The sequence below is a fragment of the Danaus plexippus genome, chromosome 12 (genome assembly GCF_018135715.1).
Source record: "Danaus plexippus chromosome 12, MEX_DaPlex, whole genome shotgun sequence".
In the NCBI taxonomy this organism is placed as follows: domain Eukaryota; kingdom Metazoa; phylum Arthropoda; class Insecta; order Lepidoptera; family Nymphalidae; genus Danaus; species Danaus plexippus.
In genome coordinates, this window is record NC_083545.1 from 2,753,984 (window position 1) to 2,777,868 (window position 23,885).

The window sequence follows — 23,885 nt, forward strand, 5'->3', positions numbered from 1 at the left end:
CAAATACTGATAAATTCTAAAGTTATAGAAACTTAAATGTTTTTTAAAGGAATGAAGGGATACAAAACAAAAGTACGGAACGACATTAGTTCATTCAACTCTTTTACCAAAGTCAAGATGAGCGGACATTATCCTTTATAAATATACTCTTAATAATATTTCTAAAATTTATATTCATTGCAGATGTATTCCAACAAAAAAAAATCACGTATCTTAAAACAGTTTTTTATTTTCGTTTTGATATATATAACCCTAAAAACGTGTGTTAGTAAAAATACGAGTGTCTTTTAAATATTGAAAAGGATTACGATTAACATACATAAAGAGATTATTACAACCACATGATGCTTATAATCAATGCTGAAGCGAGGCCTTGAGCGTCACATTTTCTTTAATAGGAATAGACATTGACAAACAATTATTAGAATGTCACATATTGTAACTGTAGCACAGTATAGTTAGGTAATATTACGGCGAATAAAATGTAATAAAGATACACATTTGCCAAGACGTTATGTTCGTTGGGATTGCTACTTTTTACGTAACACTAAATCACTTAAGCAGCAAGTATGCAGCAATAATACAGATGACGTCATTGTTTCAAACCCTAAGCAAATACCTGATCAAACATTTCGAACAGAGAAGCCGGCGGCTGGTGGATAGTGCACACAACGGTTCGTCCTTGCCTCGCCAACTGCTTCAACAATTTCACGCACTGCAAAGTTGTGACTGTGTCGAGACCGCTAGTTGGTTCATCCAAGAAGAACACTGGTGGATTATTCACCAGCTCTAGAGCTATAGATAATCTGCAGAAACAATGTTCAATGAAAATCACAATTATAATTAAATGTATAATTACATAAGTATTTATATGTAACAAAACTCATATATTACGCCATATTAACGACCGGTTACTTAATGGAGTAAGCGAAATAAATCAAGATTTCACTGAAAACACTTCCGCAAGGTAAAATAGTTTTTGTAACAGTAACTTTTGTAACATTAATGTAAATCACCTTTTCTTTTGCCCTCCAGATAATAAATCTGTTTTTGTATGTTGGTGTTCCAAGAGCCCGAGTTGTTGCAAAATTTCCTCTGATGGTATTTTAACACCCCTTGGTAGCTTGAATTTGGCTGCAACGTCCATCGCTTCGCGCACCGTGAGCAATGGCTGATGAAGATCCTCTTGTGTGATGTAACAGGACGATCTCTTGAACTGCTGTTCATCACGTGCCTGACCGTTCACCAGTAACTCACCTGTGACTCCAGCGGACCTGATAAAATATTTTTTGTTATTCTTCTTTCATGTTAAGCCCTAATAAAGATCTCTGTATTTTTAAGCTAATCGCAATTTATTGACCAACTCAACTCGTTATATTATTGATAAACCCAAGCACTTATCCAACTATTAATGACCATGTTTTAGTAGTGGTTTTATTTTCGAAATCAATCATGGGCTTTCTCAAATACCTTGAAGCATTCCCGATACGAGTGTGATATATAATAGTCTTTACGTATTTTTTGTGCAATCTGAACTCTAAACACAAAATCATTATCAAAATAAATACTCAATGTTGCAATGTTTTATTTTATAAGAATATATATCAACACTGTTTGTCTGCCCAGATCTATGTTTTCCAACCCAATACCCAGGTTCTTAGTTTGTCGTTGAAATTCATACTAAGGCTATGATTTCCAGTATTATCAATTTCCATAGATCATAATTGTTCTACACTAACTATGCATATGTTTTCTTGCACGTGACATTATAATTATGGAAAGGGAACGAAGAGGAAAAAAATGTTTTAATACATACTTGTATCCAGATATAACATTCAATAGAGAACTTTTGCCAGCTCCTGAAGGTCCCATAATAGCTATGAGTTGTCCGGACATAAATCTGCCACTGACGCCTTTTACGACTTGCTTGCCCGGACCTTTAAACATATTATTATTTTAGAATCATAATTCAATAGAAAACTCTTAAATTTTACCGAATATATGTGAGATAATTTACTGGCAACAATGTTATGAATATGTATATTTTTGTGTAATTAGTCTAATATGCATTTAAACGAGCTCCAGTATCAAAAATGCATAGATTTTTATCAATTTTTTTTATGAATAAATAACGAACGTCGTTATTTATGTTCAATATCATGCCTGAGACGAATATTTAATTTATTAGTAATAAACATAATATTAATTTGTAATAGCCTATCCTATTTATTAATTATAATGACAATAGTAACGTATACCTTACTTATATTATAAGTAAGAAAAGGTGATAATTCAGGTTAAAGATTTTATCTTTTACTCAAAAACTATTAAACAGATTTTTATATATTATATATATGGCGTCAGAGAAGTCATAAACATAACATAAATACTGAATTTAATTCAAAATATGAGTAACAGTAGTAATGATAGTAGCAGTAGTAAGTAGTTTTTTTTTAAATTGTGTATTGCTATTAACCCAGCGGCTTTTACAGCGTCACCGGAAGAGTGGGCCAGTACTGGGACCGGCCTGAAGGACCTGAAGAGCCCCTTGGGTACATACTTTCTAAGGGCGCCTGCTAAAAGTGAGGCTCGGAAGTAGTAAGGAGTACTAATGATAGAACAAATAATAGTAATATATGTAAGTATTAACCAATAACTACCGATAGCTTGTACTTTGTAATGTTCCAACACTAAACACTTCACAATTCGGTTTTTTATTCCATGAAATCTCATGCAATAAAAACACGATTCTATTTATTCTAAAATGAAAGCCCTGTAGTAGTTTCGTTTCTACTTTTATTATCTTATATAAATCTTACACATATTCTGATACAATTATCAACTAATACATTAGATGGTTGAAAATATACAAGATTTTTTTACACATATACATAAGGAATGATTAAAGAAAGCACTACTTAATGATAATTATATTTATCTATTACTTTATCAACTTTCGCGGGGTACAAGATATTTAGATCGGCTACTTAAGCCAGATTACGTAATGTTATGTTATGAGCCAGATATATATATAAGGACAAAATATATATAGATATATATAAGGACAAAGGATTCATAAAAATATGTTTATCTTTTATCAATTAATATTCACATCACTTATAATCATCCAAAAATATATTTCGATTGATAAAAATAAAAACAAATGAAAGTTAATTATGATAAAAGTTTGTCTTTAATATCATGTGCTCACGTTTGTATAATTTGATTAGTAACAAATTATATATTAATATGAGTATTATAATAATCTGAATTAAAATTATATATATCTGCGAGTCCGACACATATTTCCAGTGTTTTTTTTCCGTTTCGATTCGATTTATTCATCTATTTAAATAAACACTCATTAAAGGAATATTTATATATATATATATCTATTTATTATATATATATTTATAGCTAAACTACAGCTACAGCTAAAGCTACTTTCTTTGTCAACCGTTCCAAAGTTGTGTGAATATATCTCAAGTATGAAATTCTGACAGAAATCATAAATAACAAAAATAAATCAGAATTATAAAAAAAATATTCATATTTTATTGCGTTTTTTTTGCATAAGAAATTAAACTGCCTATTTCAGATCCACAATTGTATTCTTGTACCCTATTACGCAAACGTTTTTTTATCTTTAACTGAATGGATTAATTAAGATTAATTAAATATTTTGTACCAAAAATTTCGATTGTCTTAACATACCAATTCCTTATATTATTCGCCTAAGAATAGTAACGCCGTATACAAACTAAACATAAATATGAAGATTTTGCTTTTCGTTCTGCAAGATCGTTGATATTTTATCTTCAATAAAATTGTTTGTTTTTAATTTTATTTGACATTTTGTGTTATCTACCGTCTTAGGTTGTTAATATCTCAAAGCACAATAAAGTATTCTACAAATTAAATAGTTGAGGTGAATGTGAAGCGAAAGATTGTAATTTTTTTGAAGTTTGGAATTATAACCACCAGTGACATCTACAGGCTGTGTCACACGACTTCATACTTTAAACAACTGTTATGCCGTAATTCTACTGGAGTTGAACGTATTGAAGGGATAAATTATAGCCTAAATGTAAGCTTCTTTACTACAATGGTCCATCGAAAACAGATTTTTGAGCAATAAACATCCATACAAAAATACATTAAAATAATATCAGAAGAATAAGAAGACTCAATCTGAAGTAAATAAAAATTAAAATCAGTGACAAAATGTAACTCAAACGAATTATCAACAGGCAGGATAAGGTCAAGAAAAGAATAAAAAAAAAGTATAGGAACGATTTCCAAAATGTTAACAAAATGTTTTTAAATTTTGGCAACAAGTTGACATACAGTGTTAGGTTGCGAGAACTGGTTATCAAAGACCTGTGATAAGTTATTATCTCTTATTCACCTACTCTTTTACAAACTTCAAAAAAACAGTTTTTTGTGGATAATATTAATATTTGTTGTTTTATTATCTGCCCCTTACATAAATTATATCGTGTGATTAGATGCTCTTATTAAATTTCTATTTGAGAAAATAATTCAACATTGCCGCTTGTTATTAATGTTCTTGCTCTATGAAAATCCATGGCAACGAATTAAGAACAAATCACTTTATGAATCTAAGACTTTCGCGACTATTCATTTGAATAAAACTAATATTTTCCGATTTACTACACGTTTTTTATTAGTTTATCTCCATACTCCCGACGTTTCGGTTACTTTGCGGCAACCGTGGTCAAAGGCCGATTTTTCATTTCGTCCATAATTAAAATAGTAAAAAACGAGTAGTGAATCCGAATATACTAGTTTATAGTATAGTAATAGATATAATAGTTTTATTAAAACAATTCGCTTTATTTTATCATAGTATTGAACCACTAGGCATATTTTTTGTTGTTGTATTTGACCTAGTCCACAAATATGCAACCTAACCGTTATGGCCCGGGTGTAATGTCCTAGGTGCATCGGTCGTTGGCCCGTAATTACTATGCACTGGAAATACAATCCAGTCTGTTATTTATAGAAACCAAACTGGGGTACGGTACAGTGAATCGATTGGTTCCAGAGCCAGTAACATGCTGGTGGCCTAAGTTTTCTTATTAATATATACTTAATTCGACAAAATAATAATTTTATAATGATTACGAAAACTATCTTATAATTTGCTGAGATTAATTTTCGTATAAACTATATAAGGTTATTTAAATGAAACTAATATTTTCCGATTTACTACAAGTATTTTATTAATTTATCTACACACTCACGACGTTCCGGCTAGTTTTCAGCAACCGTGATTACGGGCAGACGAGATGTGAATTTCGTGATCACAGTTGCTGAAAAGTAACCGAAACGTCGTGAGTATGTAGTTTTAACCAAAACTAAAGCACGGGTAGTATATCCGAAAAATATTAGTTTCATTTAAATCAATAAAACTCGCGAAAGTCTTAGATCTTATTATATATAAGGTTATATCAAAGTAGGTTTGTTTTTTTCTAAACAGCTGCCAAACTGCCCAAATGAAAATAAGTTCATTTAGTAAGTTGTTGTATTAAAGAGAATATACATATAATAAATTGAATAACTGAATATTTTCCCCACTATAAGGCTGTTACTGTGACCTTGAACGATATCCTGTTAACACATAAATTGACAGGTTATTATTATGCATATTATATTTTTTTGAACCGCTTGTAAATTACCTTGTTGTTCTTTTTTTTATTTTATTGTTAAGGATAAAGGATATAGTACAAAAATATATATGCAATGACACATCAACGTAAAAATTTAATCTTTGGACGCTTGTGAGCGACTTATAGGCACCTACTACTTATACTCTCAGTTTGCTTAGCACAATTTTGTATCATTTAAATCACACCTCGTCTGCCCGTGATCACGGTTGCTGCAAAGTAACCGTAACGTCGGGATTATGTAGTTTTTAAATAATAAAATCCGCGTAGTATATCCGAATAATACTAGTTTCATTTAAATGAATAAAACTCGGGAAAATCTTAGATCTCATTACAATTTTGTATCGTCAAACTACACGCTTTTCCCTTTTCTGCCTCAAATCCCGTTCTGGCATGTTTTATAGTTGACGTATTGTCAGGAGCATACAGCGTTCAATCAATTTCTGCTCATTTTATGATATGACTGGTAACATTAACTGTCTTTATTCAAGTCGAGGATAAAATGAATAGGTAAAAAAAACAGTTTTACACAAAGAATATTTGGAAATTATATTATATTTTAACTTATAGCTGGTTCTAGTATTATTTTTATATCCACGTACAACCGTAGCCGAAACCAAATATTCATCGACTTGTATATGAAATAGCTCACGATCAAAAAGCTATAAGGTAATTCTCAACACGATATTGGAGGTGTAAATATTTTCCTTGTTTATGTCTGTGAGTATCAGAGTATGTATTTTTTTAACCAGCCTCAAAAACGTGACCGTTATTGTATATTAAATCTATATATATCTTTTCATTCTATGAAGTATAATGTTCGTGATATATTTTAAGTCTCAGTAATCTTATTTGTCCAACTCAATAGGCGTTTTTTATTGATTCGAAGGTAGTTTTCGAAACACGGCTGTCGGAATAATAACAGAACATTACAAACCAATTTTATTTATATAGAAGCAATGAATTTGCCAAATTTAAGTAATGGGATGACAATAATTCTATTGAAACGAATAAAATTACGATAATTCTTTGAAATGTTATGATTTTTTTTTTAATGTCATAAGGTAAGGTTGGTGAGGATAAATTGTTATTTATAATACAGCTTAAAAAATATTTTTTTAAAACAAATGTAGTGGTTTTTTTTTCGTTTTCTTTAGGCTTGATTTTCTAATTTATTCCAAGAAATATATCCTCACTGGTTCGGGCCCTGAATCTAAACTATCTTTATTATAAATTATACCAGCTAGCTCACATCACCCATCTATTTATAAAAACCAAGATAGCTGGAAATATAAATATATATCACGTTTTTCTTACCATAATTATTATTATTTTATGGTTATTTTATTGGAATCCACACAATTAAATCTGAAACGAGGAATCACTAATTAACTCTTATCAGTTTTGCCATACATTATAATAAAATCGTGACGGAAGCGTAGAACACGTTGTAATCAAGAATTAGAAGCGTGAGAGGTGTCGCGCGACTTTTGTAAATTCTGGTCTTTCAACAAGTTACACATGCTTTCATTTTCCAATAATTGTTTATGTTGAACTTTCACTGGCCATCACCCTTAACACTTATCTCCTTTGATTACTATATTTTAATGATACTGCAAGTTTTCATTTACAAACACACAGACATCTGATCTAATTATCTTATAATATTTGTAATAAATTAATATTCAATATTAATTTAAATAGTGGATATCAGGTTTATTTATACCGATCTTAAACTTGTTCTCGGTTTTATTGTTAACTAACTGCTCCTAATAGTTTTAGCCGTTTAACCGACCAGCATCTATAGAATTTCTTCATATTTTAAAATACCTTCCAACTTATGCACGGTTTCCTTGATAAAGTTATTAATATATATGTAAATTGTACGTCACGGATAATCACCCAAACGTGTATGAATCATATCAGCAAAACGTGATATTGTTTATTTTTAAGAGAAACAGACCAAATGCAGCCGGCATTACACATATAAATGAAGAATTGAAACTGGGTCTTTTAATTGGAACGTATTTAATGTTAGTTACTGTGTCATATCCGTCTATTTGGGACGGTGTCAATTTACTCATGAGAGTAACATTTTTCCATACATCGCGCGTTATTTCTTTAAACCTACACATATAAATATAATTGGGGTGTCTGTTTATAATATTGAAATAACCGTTTTTAATACATACACATGAATATACATATATATACGGTAAATACACCAAAATAACATTTTGATTATATACAATTTTGTCCGCCTGTCTGTCCGTCTTGCTGTTTGTTCCGGGTAACGTTTAAAATGGCTGGACCAATTTTGACGGGACTTTTATTGGCATGTAGCTGATGTAATACGGAGTAACTTAAACTAGTTTTTATCCCGGTCCCAAAAAACAATCCGGAATTTTTTTCATTGTTTTTTGTTTTTTTCGCAGACGAAGTCGCGGGTAACAGCAAGTTATAATTATAATTTAAAAAAATTAATATGAGTATGTGTAACCTAAAAAAAATCTAATTAAACAGATATATACTTTTTTTATCTCATGACTTTTTTTATCTCATAGTCGTGATACATAAATAAAAAAATGTTTCTTTAGAGTTTTTTATGTTTACCAATATTCATATTTTTAATATTAATATTAAATAATATTTTTTCTTCCATTCGCATAACAACATACAAGGATGAATTAGTGATAAATCATTTTTGTTAATACTTCAATATTATGTCATAGCAGATAATAGATTTCTAAATTGAACCGCTTCCGTGTTACCAATTCTTCTTATAAATCAAGAATTAAAAATCAGTAGAAAATAATATGCAAGAATTATCCAATCTAAATTGTAATTATTTGATTTTTTTTTTTACTACGGCTGAACTAAATTGTGTTCTATATATATGTCATCTTGTGATAATATTTCGTTTAAGAGATAAACATTTGTATCCAATCCAACATTTAAAAAGTTGCGGACGTTTCTCAGTTTATGCAATGTATAAAAATTTTGTCTACCAAAATCTTAGTAGGTAATGATATTTATTTTATAGACGTTTTTCTACAAATAGACGATTTCGAGTTTTCTAAAGCTTTGCCCCATTTTTAGAGTTGCCAAACTGACGGATTTCGTCAGATTTTAAATGTCAGTGTTGTTTGCCATACAAAATGTTTAATCAAAAAATCAGTTTTACTGGACAACAAAACTTTGATTTCAATTCAATTGAATATTTCTTTGAAATAATACTAACCAGCCTTCTATAAACTATATACATGGTGATATCTTATTTAGCAATTCATATCATTAATTAATGTTTGAATACATTAAATATATTTAATAATAAAATCTTTTTAATGTAAATTACAAGAAATTTAAAACTCTTAAATCTAGGCTCGATAGCTGGCTTTTATTGCTGGCTCGTTTGGATCCTTATTTATTATACAGGTGGATAAGAAAAAGTCAGTCTATTCAATACGTCCATGTTTATTTCTATCTAATAAAATTTGTCACGTTTTATACCTGGATGCGTGCCAGGAATAATTTCTAAGAATATTAACGTCCGATCAAGTATAATTGGAGTGTAAATCATAGTTGATCGGTTTTATTAAATAAGTCATTATACTATCTGAAAGCAGTCAAATCTCCTATTCGTTATAATTCTTATAAAATATTTGAAGTTCCTCATACGTGTGTTTAAAAAAAAACATATTTTTTATCCCACACTGTGATGAAAGAAAACACGGACAAACAACTTAGTCATATTATGCTACTAATAGTATAACATATTTAAAAACATCCTATAACCACATTTATAAATATAAAGCATTCAAGTTTTCCACTAAAACTAAGTCAATATAAATATATATTTATATATTAAGTCAACATATTTAAAAAAAAATTTGTTTGCTTGACCCGAAGATTTGCGCATGCGCAAATCAAGTGACTAGAACAAAAGCATTCTTTACAAAGTGGTGTTCTTGTTAAATATTAATTATAATTAAGATAAATAAATCAAAGTTCAATTCATGATATGATCGTCCTTGAAATAATATAACCACACAACTCGGTCATTCGGTTACGTGATAATAAACATCAATTATATTCTTTCAAATTTAACAATATATATTAAGTTTTTATATTATAATCTGTTTGTGGAAAGCAAATGTATACAAAACAAGACATAATTTTTTTTTATACTCGAAACCAAACTGTATTCTCAGTATGAGTTTTGTTCTATCAAACTCTACGTCATTTAACTTGTTTAAATAATTCTTTTGAATAAATCAAACAAAACGTGAGGGTTCAAAAGTTTTAAATTTTTTCTATAAAAACGAAAAAATTATCCGTTTCCTCAATATGCATAACAAAAAATACTGCTAAAATTATACAATTGAACAATGTAGAATTGATTACAGTGTGTCATGTTGGATATTGATAAATTTAATCTCATTCATCATTGAAAATAATATAAATATCATTCGTCACAACCACTCGTTAAAATGAAAAAAAAAATGTTTTTGATAGGTTCCAGCTCAAAGTTAGCAATTTTATTTTGATACCCTCCTCTTCTATGGCGATTAAAAATAAAAATAATGTTTTATATTATATCAGGATTCTTAAATTATTAAGAACCCAATTATTAAAAACCTAATTTTTATAGATGCTATGACTTTATTTATTAAAATTTTTATTGAAATAACTATATATCATATAATAATATTGGGAATAAATGCGTGACTGTTTTGCGGACTGGAATGATTGGACTATTTAAATCCGGTTAAAATAGTCCGTTCTATCCCAAGGAGCCTGATAAAAGAAAACTTTTAATTATTCTAATTAATTTAAAATTTAATTCGTAGGCTATAAACCGAAAATACAGGAATTGTGAAAAACCTGCTGGTACCACGATAAAATAACACAATCAGGTTAAATTAAAATTAGTAGCTTCTTATAATTTATAAATCAAGATAAACTCGTTCTTAAAACAATGTTACAGCAATAAAAAAACAATGTAATGCATAAATAAAACTTGTATTTAGTAGCTTTATAGCTGATTCTGTGCAATTTGAGAAATACGCAAAACATAAAAACGCTGGTGTTTATAATTACACTGGGAAATACGTTGCTAAACGTTAAAAGCAATGCATTTCTCTGTACGTCGATACGTACTATAACATAACCTTTGAGACTCACAAGTGCTAACATCCATCAGTCTACTTACATGCCTGGATTTATACCTTCCCTATAGATCTTCACAAAAACCGGTCTGACTCCATACTCATCCAATTGATTCCAGCGTCTTTTTTATTTATTCATTATACGTGTTTATACCATCGCAAAATATTTATAATATTTTTATTTTTCCTCGACGTATGTATATATTTACGATACATTTTTATGAATTCCTTGACTTTATACATTATTAACGACATTTTTATCGAAGGAAGGTTTAATGGGTATTTCGAAAACGTCAAATTGTGAATTCTAAAATAATTTTATCTAAGATTTTTGCGAGTATACATTAAAATGAAAGCATGTTTTTCGGATACATTATGAGCACCTCTTATATTATTTTACATTTTACATGACTTTTCGGCTATTTTACAGGAACCATGATCAACGACAGATGAGATGAAAATGTCTGTTGTTCTTCTTGATATTTGTCATCCAGATGTTATAAAATAGTGATTTAAAACTGGTAAACTAAATTCCACCTGCATCCGATTTTTATGTCCAGAATTAAGGTTTTCTTTCTAGACAGTTTTTGTAACAGGAAATTAATGATTTATTTTTTACCTAACTTATAGATTTTGCAGTTATTTGGACACCACCCAATAAATTTTTCGTTATATTACTATCATATGACAGGTTACTGATCAAACTTCGAAAATCACGAATAAAATGTTTTTTTTTAAGTTTTTATATCTGAGCTTGTAATCAATGATATAAGATTATTTAATTTCAGAAATATTATTTGTGTGTTTTTTTGGTACTCGTGTGACATTATACATATGCAAAATAGTTTTTCAGTAAGCAATAGCACATGTATTTAAAAGGCAGCTCGACTTAATTCTATCAGACTTACATTATTTTTTCTTTAAACCTTTACTTTGGGTATGAAATTTTATCTCAACAGATTTTGTTAGCTACATTGTGAAATATTTTTAGTCTGTACCAAGAGCAAATATTCGTGTATTAATTTTTTTTCAGACAAATGTCCTTCTCATCAACCTTTTGAATTTTTTTTTATTTCATTCTTCCATGTCTGTTTATTATCTATAATTCACACCTATATATTAACTATAGCCAGTATCACACCGAGTAAGATAGTATCATATATGTCAAAAAACAACTGACATTATGAAGAATGTCATATAACATACTCGGTACCAGCCCCTGCTTCGCACGGGCTCTTTACAAAAAATATAAAATAACCTATTTAATTTTGAGACTTATTAAACTTATATTATGATAACTTTCAAATGGTACGCCCGATTTAAATGATTTAAAAAATAATTTACAGATACCAATGTAGGCTTGAAAACGAAGTAATTTATTTTGATAACACTTAAAACCGTATTTATGTAAATACTAAATAGATTTCCAATAAACGCTTTAGGAATGCCAATTTTTGAAAGTTGTAAAATGGATATAGTATGTTATCCTTAAAAGATAGACATATGCCATCGTGGACTTTTCTAAAGACCTATATTAAATACACAATTCCACCATACATTGTTTTGTTATATCTCAAAGGGTTTTGGCAGCGTTTTCTTTAAAAGCTGACAGACGGCTCATTATTTCCCGACATCTTCACACATGTTGTTAATGTACACACAAATCAATACAAAACCTTAACAAATTATATATTAAAACCTTTCTCGAGAATCACGCTATCGAGTAGTGAAAACTGCTTTATAATTGGTGCAATAGTTTTTCTGTTTATTTCGGACAGACAGACAGACAGACGCGGCGGGGTACTTTATTTTATAATATATATTAAATTATAAAATAATGCCGGATGTATTTTGATAATAATATCGCCTCTGAAAACTTACAGGAACTTACAGGAAACTAATCGATTTCCTGTCAAAATTATTTTTATTGCATAATAAATTAAAAACAACAAACGATAATGGGGTACTTGAACATCGACACGAAAAAAATTTTGCGTTGAGGAAAAAAAAAGTAAATCTATCATCAATCTTTGTGTCTATTGTCGATTTGTTTGTGATAAAATATAATGAAAATTGGCACATCTTAAAATATATTCTGAAATCGTACCCTCTTCCTCACTTTGCACTCCCATAACAAATTTTAGTGTAACACTTAAAGTGCAATGTCCCTGTGCTGTAAATACTCTTAAACAAAATGTTTGTATGTAAATGGGTATGTATGTATGTATATGCTGTCTGGTACAACACTACGTAAGCGCTTATTTATATTCGCCCTAAATATAGATTTTGTTTGTTAAAAGCATTCGTAAAAACCGTTCTATTGAAAGTACGAAATATAACAATGGTATATTTTTACACAAATTTTAATAAAATTTTTATAATTGACATTCACGACATACCATTACCTTACTTAAAGTTTTCATCGTCGTATCGCGTAAGGAACAGTTTTTCATTCGCAAAATCAAGTTGATACTGTCATGTATGCATGTACATACAAGAAATATTGTTTATACCCCGGTTAGCCACATGCAAATGTTAATGCAACTATAATAACTAACAAGAAATAACACTATGTCTCATTTTAAATGAACTATTGTTTTTGTGAGAAACAGAGATCTTTAAACCGATGTGCGCAGATTCAGGATGTGACGATGCAAGTTTGTAATAATGCGACTGAAGTTTTGGGAATAGAACAAGACTGATTTAATGTAAAAAAAAAATACAATGTCGTAATTTTTTTTAAAGATAAGACAAAAAATACTGGCCATAAATATATATGCATATGTACTTAATATTATAAATATACATTATTAAACTTGTCACATTTTGAAACAAATAAAAAAAGTATAAATCACGCAAACCCGTAAAACATTAACAGTCCCACTTTATTCGCAAATGTGAAAGTACGCAAAGAGAGATGAATGTCCCACTGAACGAAATTTTATAAATCTCACTTTAACGTTACTCATATTTCAAAATGGCGCCTAAATATAATTTTAAAACAACAGTTTGCCTGTTTTACTTCCGGGAAGTCATTAGCGTATCAAATATCACTATTGATTATTGTAATACTGGTTTTTGTTCGGTACATTTCCAATGTAAACTTTGTCACAAAATCTGATAATAGTAATTAATTCCGCCATAATAGTATTTAGCCTTCACCTACATTTATATACAGATAATAATTAATTTATATCACAATTAATTAAATCATTTATATATTTGCGAAGTTATCATTAACGCAATTAATTCTATTGTATCGAGGATTTATATTTTAATGGTAAAAACGAACATTATTTGGCTGATGTATGTAAATACATATAAATTACCCAATACGTGATTCAGTTAATTAATAAAATTTATTATTGTTAAACATATATACTTATGCTTGCCACGAGATTATGACGGTACTAACAAAAAGTACTTAAAAAGAAAGTTTCGAAATATAATGCATACAACAGGGCATTTACTGTCACGAATATAGAGAACAATAGATACAAAGAAGCATAAGATAAAGCCTAGATACGGGCTATGTTCACTTTCTAATTTTATATTACACTACAGAAAACTGTTTTCTAACTAGTCGTCGACAAACAAGAATTATGTGTTAAAGTAATGTTAAATAATTCACGACTACAAATCGATGAAACAATGAATTTTGTAAAAGGAATATTAATTTAACGCGGTATAGTCAGTGAGGTTACAGTGTCACAATAAATGTCACATTCTCTGTTACTTTTTTTTTAATGTCCAGATGTCGATATTTTTTTTTCTTGAAAACAGCAGCCAGTGTGTACTACCGCTTAAATATGAAAGTACTTTCACTTTTGTTACAACAACCACAAATGTATGGCCTCGAAAATGAATCCTCTGTGGTTTACTGCGAATTTTTTTTTTATCATAATAACTAATCTCGCGATAGAATTTGCGGACAATGCAAACAAATACCATTATTAAACAATAGCTTAACCCACAAACTGTATTTTAATTGTGACCCCAATCTCGGCGTCGTTATTAATGTTTGGTAAGGTATTGTTGAATAATAAAATTAAAAAAAAAAACACATTCTTTTCATACTAATAAGAAGTGAAATGAAAATAATCTCTTGGTGATGTAATAACTTTTTTCCTTTAGATATACCTCTAACTATTTTGTTGTATACTGTGTACGTCAAGTTCCGAAACTCCAAATCCATTTTGAATTGTCTGAAACAAAAGAAAAGTGTTATTATCATTAATTTTCAAATATTAATAGATTCCATATTTCCTTTTATTTATTTTTTTCATGTTGTACTTGAATATTCAAATTTTGAAATCGTTATTTTAATATACTAAAGCTAACATCTTACCAATGAAATGTTATCAGAGAAGAGAATTCCATTGTATTTGTTTTATAACATAAAAACCTATTATAATATAATTTTCTTAAAGAAAAAATATAATTATAAAACTACTCTTTCGTCCAAGTGTTGAACGTTATTTGTGGATGTCTTGATGATATTATATCTAATTTAAACTAATATTTTTGAAGCTTTTTCATTCCAATAAAAAATATCAATGATTCTTAGAAGCAAAATGTAGTATTGAGCATGAGTTAGATAAATTATCATGGAAAACTAAATTATATCGTGTAACGGAGTTGGGGACAAAAATTTCGTTTAACTTTACGACAATGTTTTAATGAACCATTAAAACTTTAAGATACTCGAGACCTTGTTTACAGTTAGTGAAAGTCGCTATCTCATTTCATTAATAAAGTCCCACTTATTGTCGCGCTTAAAATGCACTTCATATAAAAGTAAGATACAATAATTAAAAGTAAGAAAGGAGATATATATATTTCGTAAGTATGAATATATATATACAAATATATATTTATATATAAAAAAGCCTATTTTTAGATTGATACCAATTTAGATTATAACAAGTTTACCAAATGGTATTGTAAAAAAAAAGTATGCAAATATTATAGCTTAATATATACATTAAATAACAAGCATTTTTTGATTACATCCTTATCAAAAGGTCAATGGCAGACAGTGATGAAAAAAGGATACTTCCTTGTGCTGTCGGAGAAAGAATAAAAGGCGGAACGCAATTTTTATGTATTTAAATGCCATTGTTTGTCACAAAAGGTTTTTTTATCTGACATTTTGTGAGCATCTGAAAACTTTTTACAGCGGCCATGTAAATCAAGATAGAAGGTTTATTATTAATTGGTTTAAGAATCAAAGCAAGGGAGGGAGGGAAAAGTTATTGAGAATTTTAAGCAAGCTCACAAAGGAATTACATCTACCATGAAAAAATTATCATTTAATTATCTACATTTCGTAGTAACGGTGTATATTTTGTGTGATATTTTTTATTTAAATTTAGATAGATTTTTTTTTTTCAATATTTCCATATATATATTTAATCACACATGTAAACTTACTGTTTATATACAACTTATATAACACAGTGACTAATATTATTATGTGAGTAAGAATTTCTAGTTCATAACGTGTTTCGCCACTTTAACAGCTTTCACTTAAAATGTTTTCTCTTTAACTTACATCTTAAGCCAACAAGTTCAAAGATATTGAACTCGCAAGACTTATATCCTTATTATAGGTATATTTATCGCCAACTATTCCGTATACATAGAAGTAGACTAGGAGCTTAATTCAAGTAGACTAGGAGCTTAATTCAAAATATAAACACTCCTATAATTTACAGAGAGAAGATCGGATTAGAATCTATTTATAAGAGGAGAATAAAAAAATAAAATAGGTCTTAGACTTCAGAAAACCTATTTTTCTATCATCCAGTACTCATCTTTGTATCTTGACGGTTAAAACATTAATAATATTTGTATAAACGTACATATAATAAGTGATTGTTGTATTTTTCAGTACTGAATCTCTTAAAACATTACTGTCCAGTTAAAAAGTAAATACATAATATCAATAAATATTTTGTAATAACTTTGTTACTAGCATGAATTCGGAAACAACTAAAGGGAAATAATTTTAGACTTCACATGTTTATTTGACAGTTAAAAATATGTGTTTAAATCTATGAACAGACAGATGACGTCTCACAATCAAACTCAGTTCAACACACCTATTAAAATATTCTTCTAAGTATTTAAGATTTTAAATCTGACGATAACTTGAAGACATTTTAATTGCGGATAGTTACAGGATGTTAACATATGATCACATTCCATACGATATTTAAATTCAGTGTTGCCATTTTTTTTTATAAAACAAGTTTAATAAAGGTGTTTTGAAATAAAGAAAATATATGATTTTAAAACGCGCAATAAGGACAGCATATGGGTGAGTAAAAGTTAATTTACCTCTCTACAGAAATTTCTTGAACATTATAAAATGTTTCTCTCGATTTATCTGTGAAAGTTTATATTAGTTCGTATTCAGTAATGGTTGCTTTTTTATAATTAATATAATAATTTTTATCACACACAATTTTCAAAATTGCATTTTAAATGTGTTAAATATTTAAACTTGTTCAAGTGAATGAAATTCAAAAGTTATTTTTTAAAAGTAAATATGTATCTATTTTGTATGACACTTTTAAGCCCGCGTGCTAAATAGACTGTAACATTTAAGTTATTCATTTTAAATCTTTAAAAATATTTAAATTGTAATTGCACCCTTTTAGAAACACTGAGTGAGTGTCGCTGCAATTGGCTGAGTGGTTTCTTATGTTTGACTGTGTCATTGTAAGTGTTAATTTCGACATAGACTATTAGTTCTGATCTAAAGAACAGTATGTATTGAGTAAACTCAAACATGCCACGTCCATGATGAAACGCTTACATCAAAATGAACATTTTTGAAGGCTGTTTAAACCAGCTATTAAAATTTCAAATACTGTACAGTTTTATATCTAATATCAACTTAAACGTTTAATAATTTTTTTTATTAAAAAAATAATAACGAGCTCATTAAATGTGATTAAGTTAATGCTCTAGAAATTAAATACGTTTAAGATATATTAAAAAATAACTCTCCGAGTAAAATGTATAATTATCTTAATTTACTCATAAAATAAAATGTTAAAAGTATTTTGTACAAATTAAAGGTAAAATTACATATAAATTTACAATTTTAATAAAAAACTTAAGTTTAAGTTCAAAAAATTCTATAACGGCATATTTAAAAGTCATGCTTCGTAAGTATGAAACAGAAAAAATATGTAGCAGCAAAAACTATGGGCTACATACAGGCCTCGTTGTATTTTTGGTAACGCAACAAAAAGTCTCCATGGCAATATCTGCCTGAATATTTTTATACTTCAATTTATTTTTTCATTAGTCTAGACTGAGGCGGAATATATTGGAGCGGAATTGATTGAAAGAACAACTACTTCTACCAAGCAATATGTAAAGTATGTGAGTGAAAATTGTAGACTTATAATGGTGCGCGAATCGAAACGTCCGTGAGACATAAAAAAAAATATTCAATACAGAAAATCTATTTAGATTGAAATACAAATGAGTTATTCAAAAAAAAGAGCTTTAGAAGCCGTTTCTTCATAGTCACGCTTTCCGATCGCAGTTGCCTTGACCAACGAGAGGCAATGAACTTATCCGCAATGATAGACTTTCACGAAATTCTACTTTGCTATAAATGCGAAGCCTTTGTGTATAGTTGCAATTATCGCTGGTGAATTTCAAGTATAAAACCTGCTGCATCTTCTCATTGTATTAACAACAGTGAAAAAATTAAATAAAGCTTACTTTGCAACCGAAACGTCTCAAAAATTCTCAAGCAAAACAATAGTGAATAGAAGTAACCTGGGATTTTTCAGAGTTAGTATAAAAAGTAACTTAATTGTTACAAATTATAACCTAACACTTAATTTTTTTGGTGAAGACGTTTTTTCAGTTTAGCGCCTATTCTGTTAAGTCATTGGATTTTTTTTTATCAGGTCTTGTCCTCTGTACTCTAAAAATATTTTACCACAATCTCATAAATGCTTTTAGAACGCCTTGAAAATTTGAACAACACTTCGATATTGTTTTTGATTTATTATTTAAGAAATAAATTCTAAATTACATATAAGAAAACATAACAAATGAAAGCATACACTCCGGATTACGAAGCCTCATATATATTCTTATTTTTATTATTAACTATTAAACCTGAATATAATTTTCGTATTAAGTATTTATAGGAAAGAAACCATAATACTAATTAAATTCTCACTGCCGTGAAATCCATGTGAGGCTGTTATAATATGCAATAAAAAAAAGATCGTTTAAAACAATTATTTTTTGAATTGAAACATGTTTTTTATTGCTAACATTTTGCTTAATATTTCTCGAAACAAACTACAGATACATTTTTTATAACCTGAGACGAAATTCCCAGATTATATCGAAATTTATTTATAAATGTTCATAATCTTCTGCTTACCATAAATACAATTTATGAGACGAATGAATTTTATTAACTTAGTATAATATATCATACCAATCGTAATTACGCCTGAATTTAATATTTAATGAAATAAAAATGGCATTAGAAAAACTAATTATATTTGCCTAAAAAATTTTGTCCATATAATAAATAAATACTTAAATAATCAAATGTTTGAATAACCGAATTGTACCACGTCATCCCAAATATTGTACTTGTGAATTTGATACATTCGGCTTGAGTAATAACATTCTTCGTCGACACAAATTAAACATTACATAATATCAAAATCTGCAAAATAATATCTCTCACACCTCGACGTGACAGTTACCTCACATTTATACAATCCGACATGGAAAATTTTAAATTTTTCATCATATATCATAAAAAAATGCAGAAACCAGTTGATAATTCTATAAATTCAAACGTTATTATGCCTTTTTTTCCGACACATTAAAGCATCGTGTTTATAACAGGTAGTGTTGAGCGAATCAATTAATACCAATCTAACTCAATTCTGAAATATCTGACAGTCATTTAAAAGATTTAAATTGCATCAATCTGATCTTATATAAAAGTTGCGTCATTGTCATGATTTATGATTAATGTTTAAAAAAAGAACTATAAAAATCGAAGATTCTAGACGCTGGTTATTAAATTATAATACAACTTAATTTATAAGCTAAGCAATATTTTTTTTCTCTTAACCTTTTTATATTACTGTAGAGAAAAAAATACTATAATGTTTGTACGTATCATACTTAGCACAAATAAAAATTAATTAAAATAACAAATCAAAGTGAAATGTAAAGAAAAATCAATCTTAAAGAGAACCAAATAAAATTTATAATCAGACGTAGGAGTCGTAAACGAAAAATGGGTTAAAGGTCTTATTACTTGGGGGTAATTTTGTATGCAAAAATTTGAAGAGTGTATTTATATCGTTTTATAGTTCTGTGATGTCTCGGACTTTATTGATTCTGATATAATTTTTATTGCAAACAAGGAACATTCTTTACTATGTAAATTGACGCCTGTTACAACAGCGAAGCGTATAGAGAACAAAACTTATTATGTCTACTGAGAAATTCCTGGAGTAGCTATAAATAAGCTAAACTCGATTTGGTACAAACACAACACAAAATTGCGAATTCATTAAAATTAATATCTGATATTTTTCTGACAAAGATTTAATTTGGGACTCTCTGTATACGTGGGCTTTATTGGATTTCAAACAACTGAACCTCAAGATGTCCCAACCAAGGTTAGCTTAACATTACTTTGCCAAGGAAAGATTTTTTTTCACATGGTGTATACATTCCACATTTCTCAGACTTAACCAATACGCCATATAAAAAATAGCAACCATTCTAACCTTGGACAATCAAGAAGGTATAGTTAAATAAAACTCTTTACCCTCTAACAGAATCAGATCCCTCTTACTAGTCCTCTCTCCGGGCCATGAGCAAAGTTCTACGGAATTATACGACATAAAAAAATACTCGAAGAAATAAATTTTTATAATATAATCTAGAAAGTGAGAGTGATTTATAATGTTGTTTTAATATAAAATTTTTAAATATAAACCGTTTATAATAAATCGATGCATAAATAATGAAATATTTATTTGGTCATTATGTCAAGGGTTACTTGTTTAGAATCATATTATATTTTAAATCAACGTTATTTGTATAGTGAACTTCCAAAACCAATGCCACCATTCCAAATGCCGAAATGCCGATATAATATATATATGGATAGCCAAAATAGGTTTGCATAACATAAGAGTATTTACTATATGAACATGTGCGTGCGTGCATACACTGCTTATTCTATTACAAAACTCGATAAACAGTCCATAGTTTTTATATTTCTATTACATAAACAAGATAACAACTGTTCTCTCTATATTTTACTATATGTTTGTTTTACATCGCTACAGATTTCGATAACTTATACGTTTCGTGTTTGATGTGAATGTATCGGGACTAGTATTGAAAAATAGGGCTGTTGACTTTATATCTGGTCTGAGTTTTTGATGACTTATTGCTAGAGACATTGATACTTATTAAAATAAAAACAACCAACAGTTAATGTATTGTAGAAGATAAATAAAGATGTCATTTTATTAACGTATAATAGTAGATTTGAAACCTGATTGTGATATTTATAATAGAATTAACAATCAGGACTGTTACTTTTATTCGTTGTTAATATTTTATATAACATTATCAATTAATCTGATATTAAATATTAATGAAGAATCACTATTGTTAAATCATTGAACGAATAGTTCAAGGACGTAGTTAAAATTTCAATAGCGTTTTCAAAATTCATTACATAAAAGCTTGACTCTAAGTGCTCTTTCATTGAATTTATTAGAATAATTTTATAACGGCACACTAATTTCTGTTGACGTCGAAGTTGTGTAGAACTTCTGTGAAATATACTTTATAATATTTATAGTTATTATTATTCTAAATCTATTTGTTTTTACTACATTTTTTTTAGAACTACTGTCTTTAGTATTTTATATGTTAGCTTGACCAAAGTAAAAAAAAAATGAGAACAGAGTATATAAAAAATATATATAGACCTTAGCAAATATTTCATTCATAATTTATGAATAATTGAATAATTAAGATAACTTTAACGAATTTTTTTCTGTTTCAGAATATTAATTACATTTTTATTCCGAAAAAATTTTTTTTATATATTAATATGTTTTTTTCTTATGTCAGATTTAATAAAACCTTTCAATCATTTAATACAGCCGTCATTTAAAAAAAAAACTTTTATTTCGAAGCGGTGTTGAATTTTTATGACATGTATATATATATATATATTTTGTTTGTAACTTTTTTATTAAAAAAAAAACATTAACTTTGACATCAATCAAACAAAGTTTTTAATTAAATAAGTCAAATTCCGTGAAAAACTGAGCCAACTCTTATCATTTCTGTGTAATTCAACTTGCTCGAATATTAAAGCAGGACACGTGATCTCTTGTAATAAATAATTCATATAAATAATTTAAATGGAATCATGATTAAAGAAAAACAGTTGTTAATTTATGATAAACTAATGTATTGTTTTCAAAGTAATCGGAAATCCATATCATTGATGTAGTTACCTGAATTACCAAGAGTAGTTTTTCATTTTGTTTTTCACAAAACCCCTCTTTATCTTAATTTTTTTTTTTAGTAAAAGAAATTAATTTGCTTTTATGTCTTTACTAAAAAGAAAACGACAAAAAAAAGGTCATTTTTTAGTGTCTTTTTTCATTACAATTTCAATTAATGACTATCATAAAAAATATATTCGAAATCAAAAATTAATTTTTTCACAACAATAGACGAATCGAAAAAATTAAAGAGAGCTCAAAATTTTATTTATGCAGTGAAACATTTCGTTATGGTTATTTTTTTGTTTAATTATGACTTCTGTGCTTTTAATATAAAAAAATAATAATAATTAAAAACTCACCTTTCGAAAACAAAAAAAAAAGCACAGATAAAATACAAAAAGAATGTGACACCAAATCTAAAAAGAAAACGATGCACAAATACACTTCAATATCCGCACGAATCGAGACTTTCGAACCGCGCGGTAAAAAAAGCGATCCACTCGACTATGTGTCAAAATCGAATGCACGCGGCGGGCACATTGGCGCGCAGTGCCTGACTGACGGCTGAAAAATCAAACCATGCCAGCTAACTATCCTCCCCGTGAACACGAAAACATAGTGTCGCATGAATGCCCGTGACAAACTAAACTAATCAAACAGAAATTACAACAATGACTTAAACATGCATGACGTGTGAAATTATATATACGAGTACATTATTTGTATTAACGATATCGAAGTTTAATATCGCAGCGAGTTTACAATAAACATATTTGTATTGTTTTAATTAAGAAACTAAGTCCAATATGCTTATCGCAATGAGAGATTGGTGGTATGGCTAAGGTCATATCTCTGATAATCATTGATATAAGATTACAAAATACTTCATATCTTACAATCGTTATTTCAATGTTAATTGAATTATCATAGGAAAAAATTAAGGAAATAAATAAAAGCAGTAAATATACTTTTTGCATATAAATACTTTTTATATCAATACTCTTTTAAACTTTCGTATTGCAGGACAACGAAACATTGTCTTCCTTATGAGAAATTTTTGCATTTCAAATTGATATAACCAGTAAGACTATAAAATAATTCAACATCAAGGAAATATTTATAATAAAATATTTGTAAATCCTACGCAGGATATGAATCATGATAATATTACGACGAAAACTTAAACGTGACACGCATTTTATATTTAAATTTGTCACTAAATTTTACTTGTGAAATAGGCTAAGATTTGAGAAGCAACAATTAATTAAATTTTGTCTGAAACGTTACTGACGAGTATATTTTTATTTTATTTCTTCTAGTTCATTCGGTTCCCAAATAAACATTTTGATTGAACACTCGCTATGATAAACTGTTTACATTTGAAAATACAACAACAAACAAATGTTCTTGTATAATTTACAGTATTATAACAGATAATATTTATATTGCGTCTTTCACATAAATATTAAACG

The 23,885-nt window shown here is 28.4% G+C and overlaps 1 protein-coding gene across 1 annotated transcript in view; it reads right to left on the reverse strand.

Annotated features, from left to right (window-relative positions):
- LOC116772428 (ATP-binding cassette sub-family G member 1) overlaps positions 1 to 23,055 on the reverse strand; it is a 32,665-nt gene extending 9,610 nt beyond the window's left edge. The window contains exons 1-5 of the mRNA XM_061522178.1: positions 22,773 to 23,055; positions 14,999 to 15,063; positions 1,817 to 1,937; positions 1,017 to 1,274; positions 620 to 806 (exon numbers count right to left, since the gene is read on the reverse strand). Of these exons, the coding sequence (XP_061378162.1) occupies positions 620 to 806; positions 1,017 to 1,274; positions 1,817 to 1,937; positions 14,999 to 15,053 (621 nt within the window). The 5' untranslated portion in view covers positions 15,054 to 15,063; positions 22,773 to 23,055. The remainder of the gene's footprint in view (positions 1 to 619; positions 807 to 1,016; positions 1,275 to 1,816; positions 1,938 to 14,998; positions 15,064 to 22,772) is intronic.
- Positions 23,056 to 23,885: the final 830 nt, after the last annotated feature.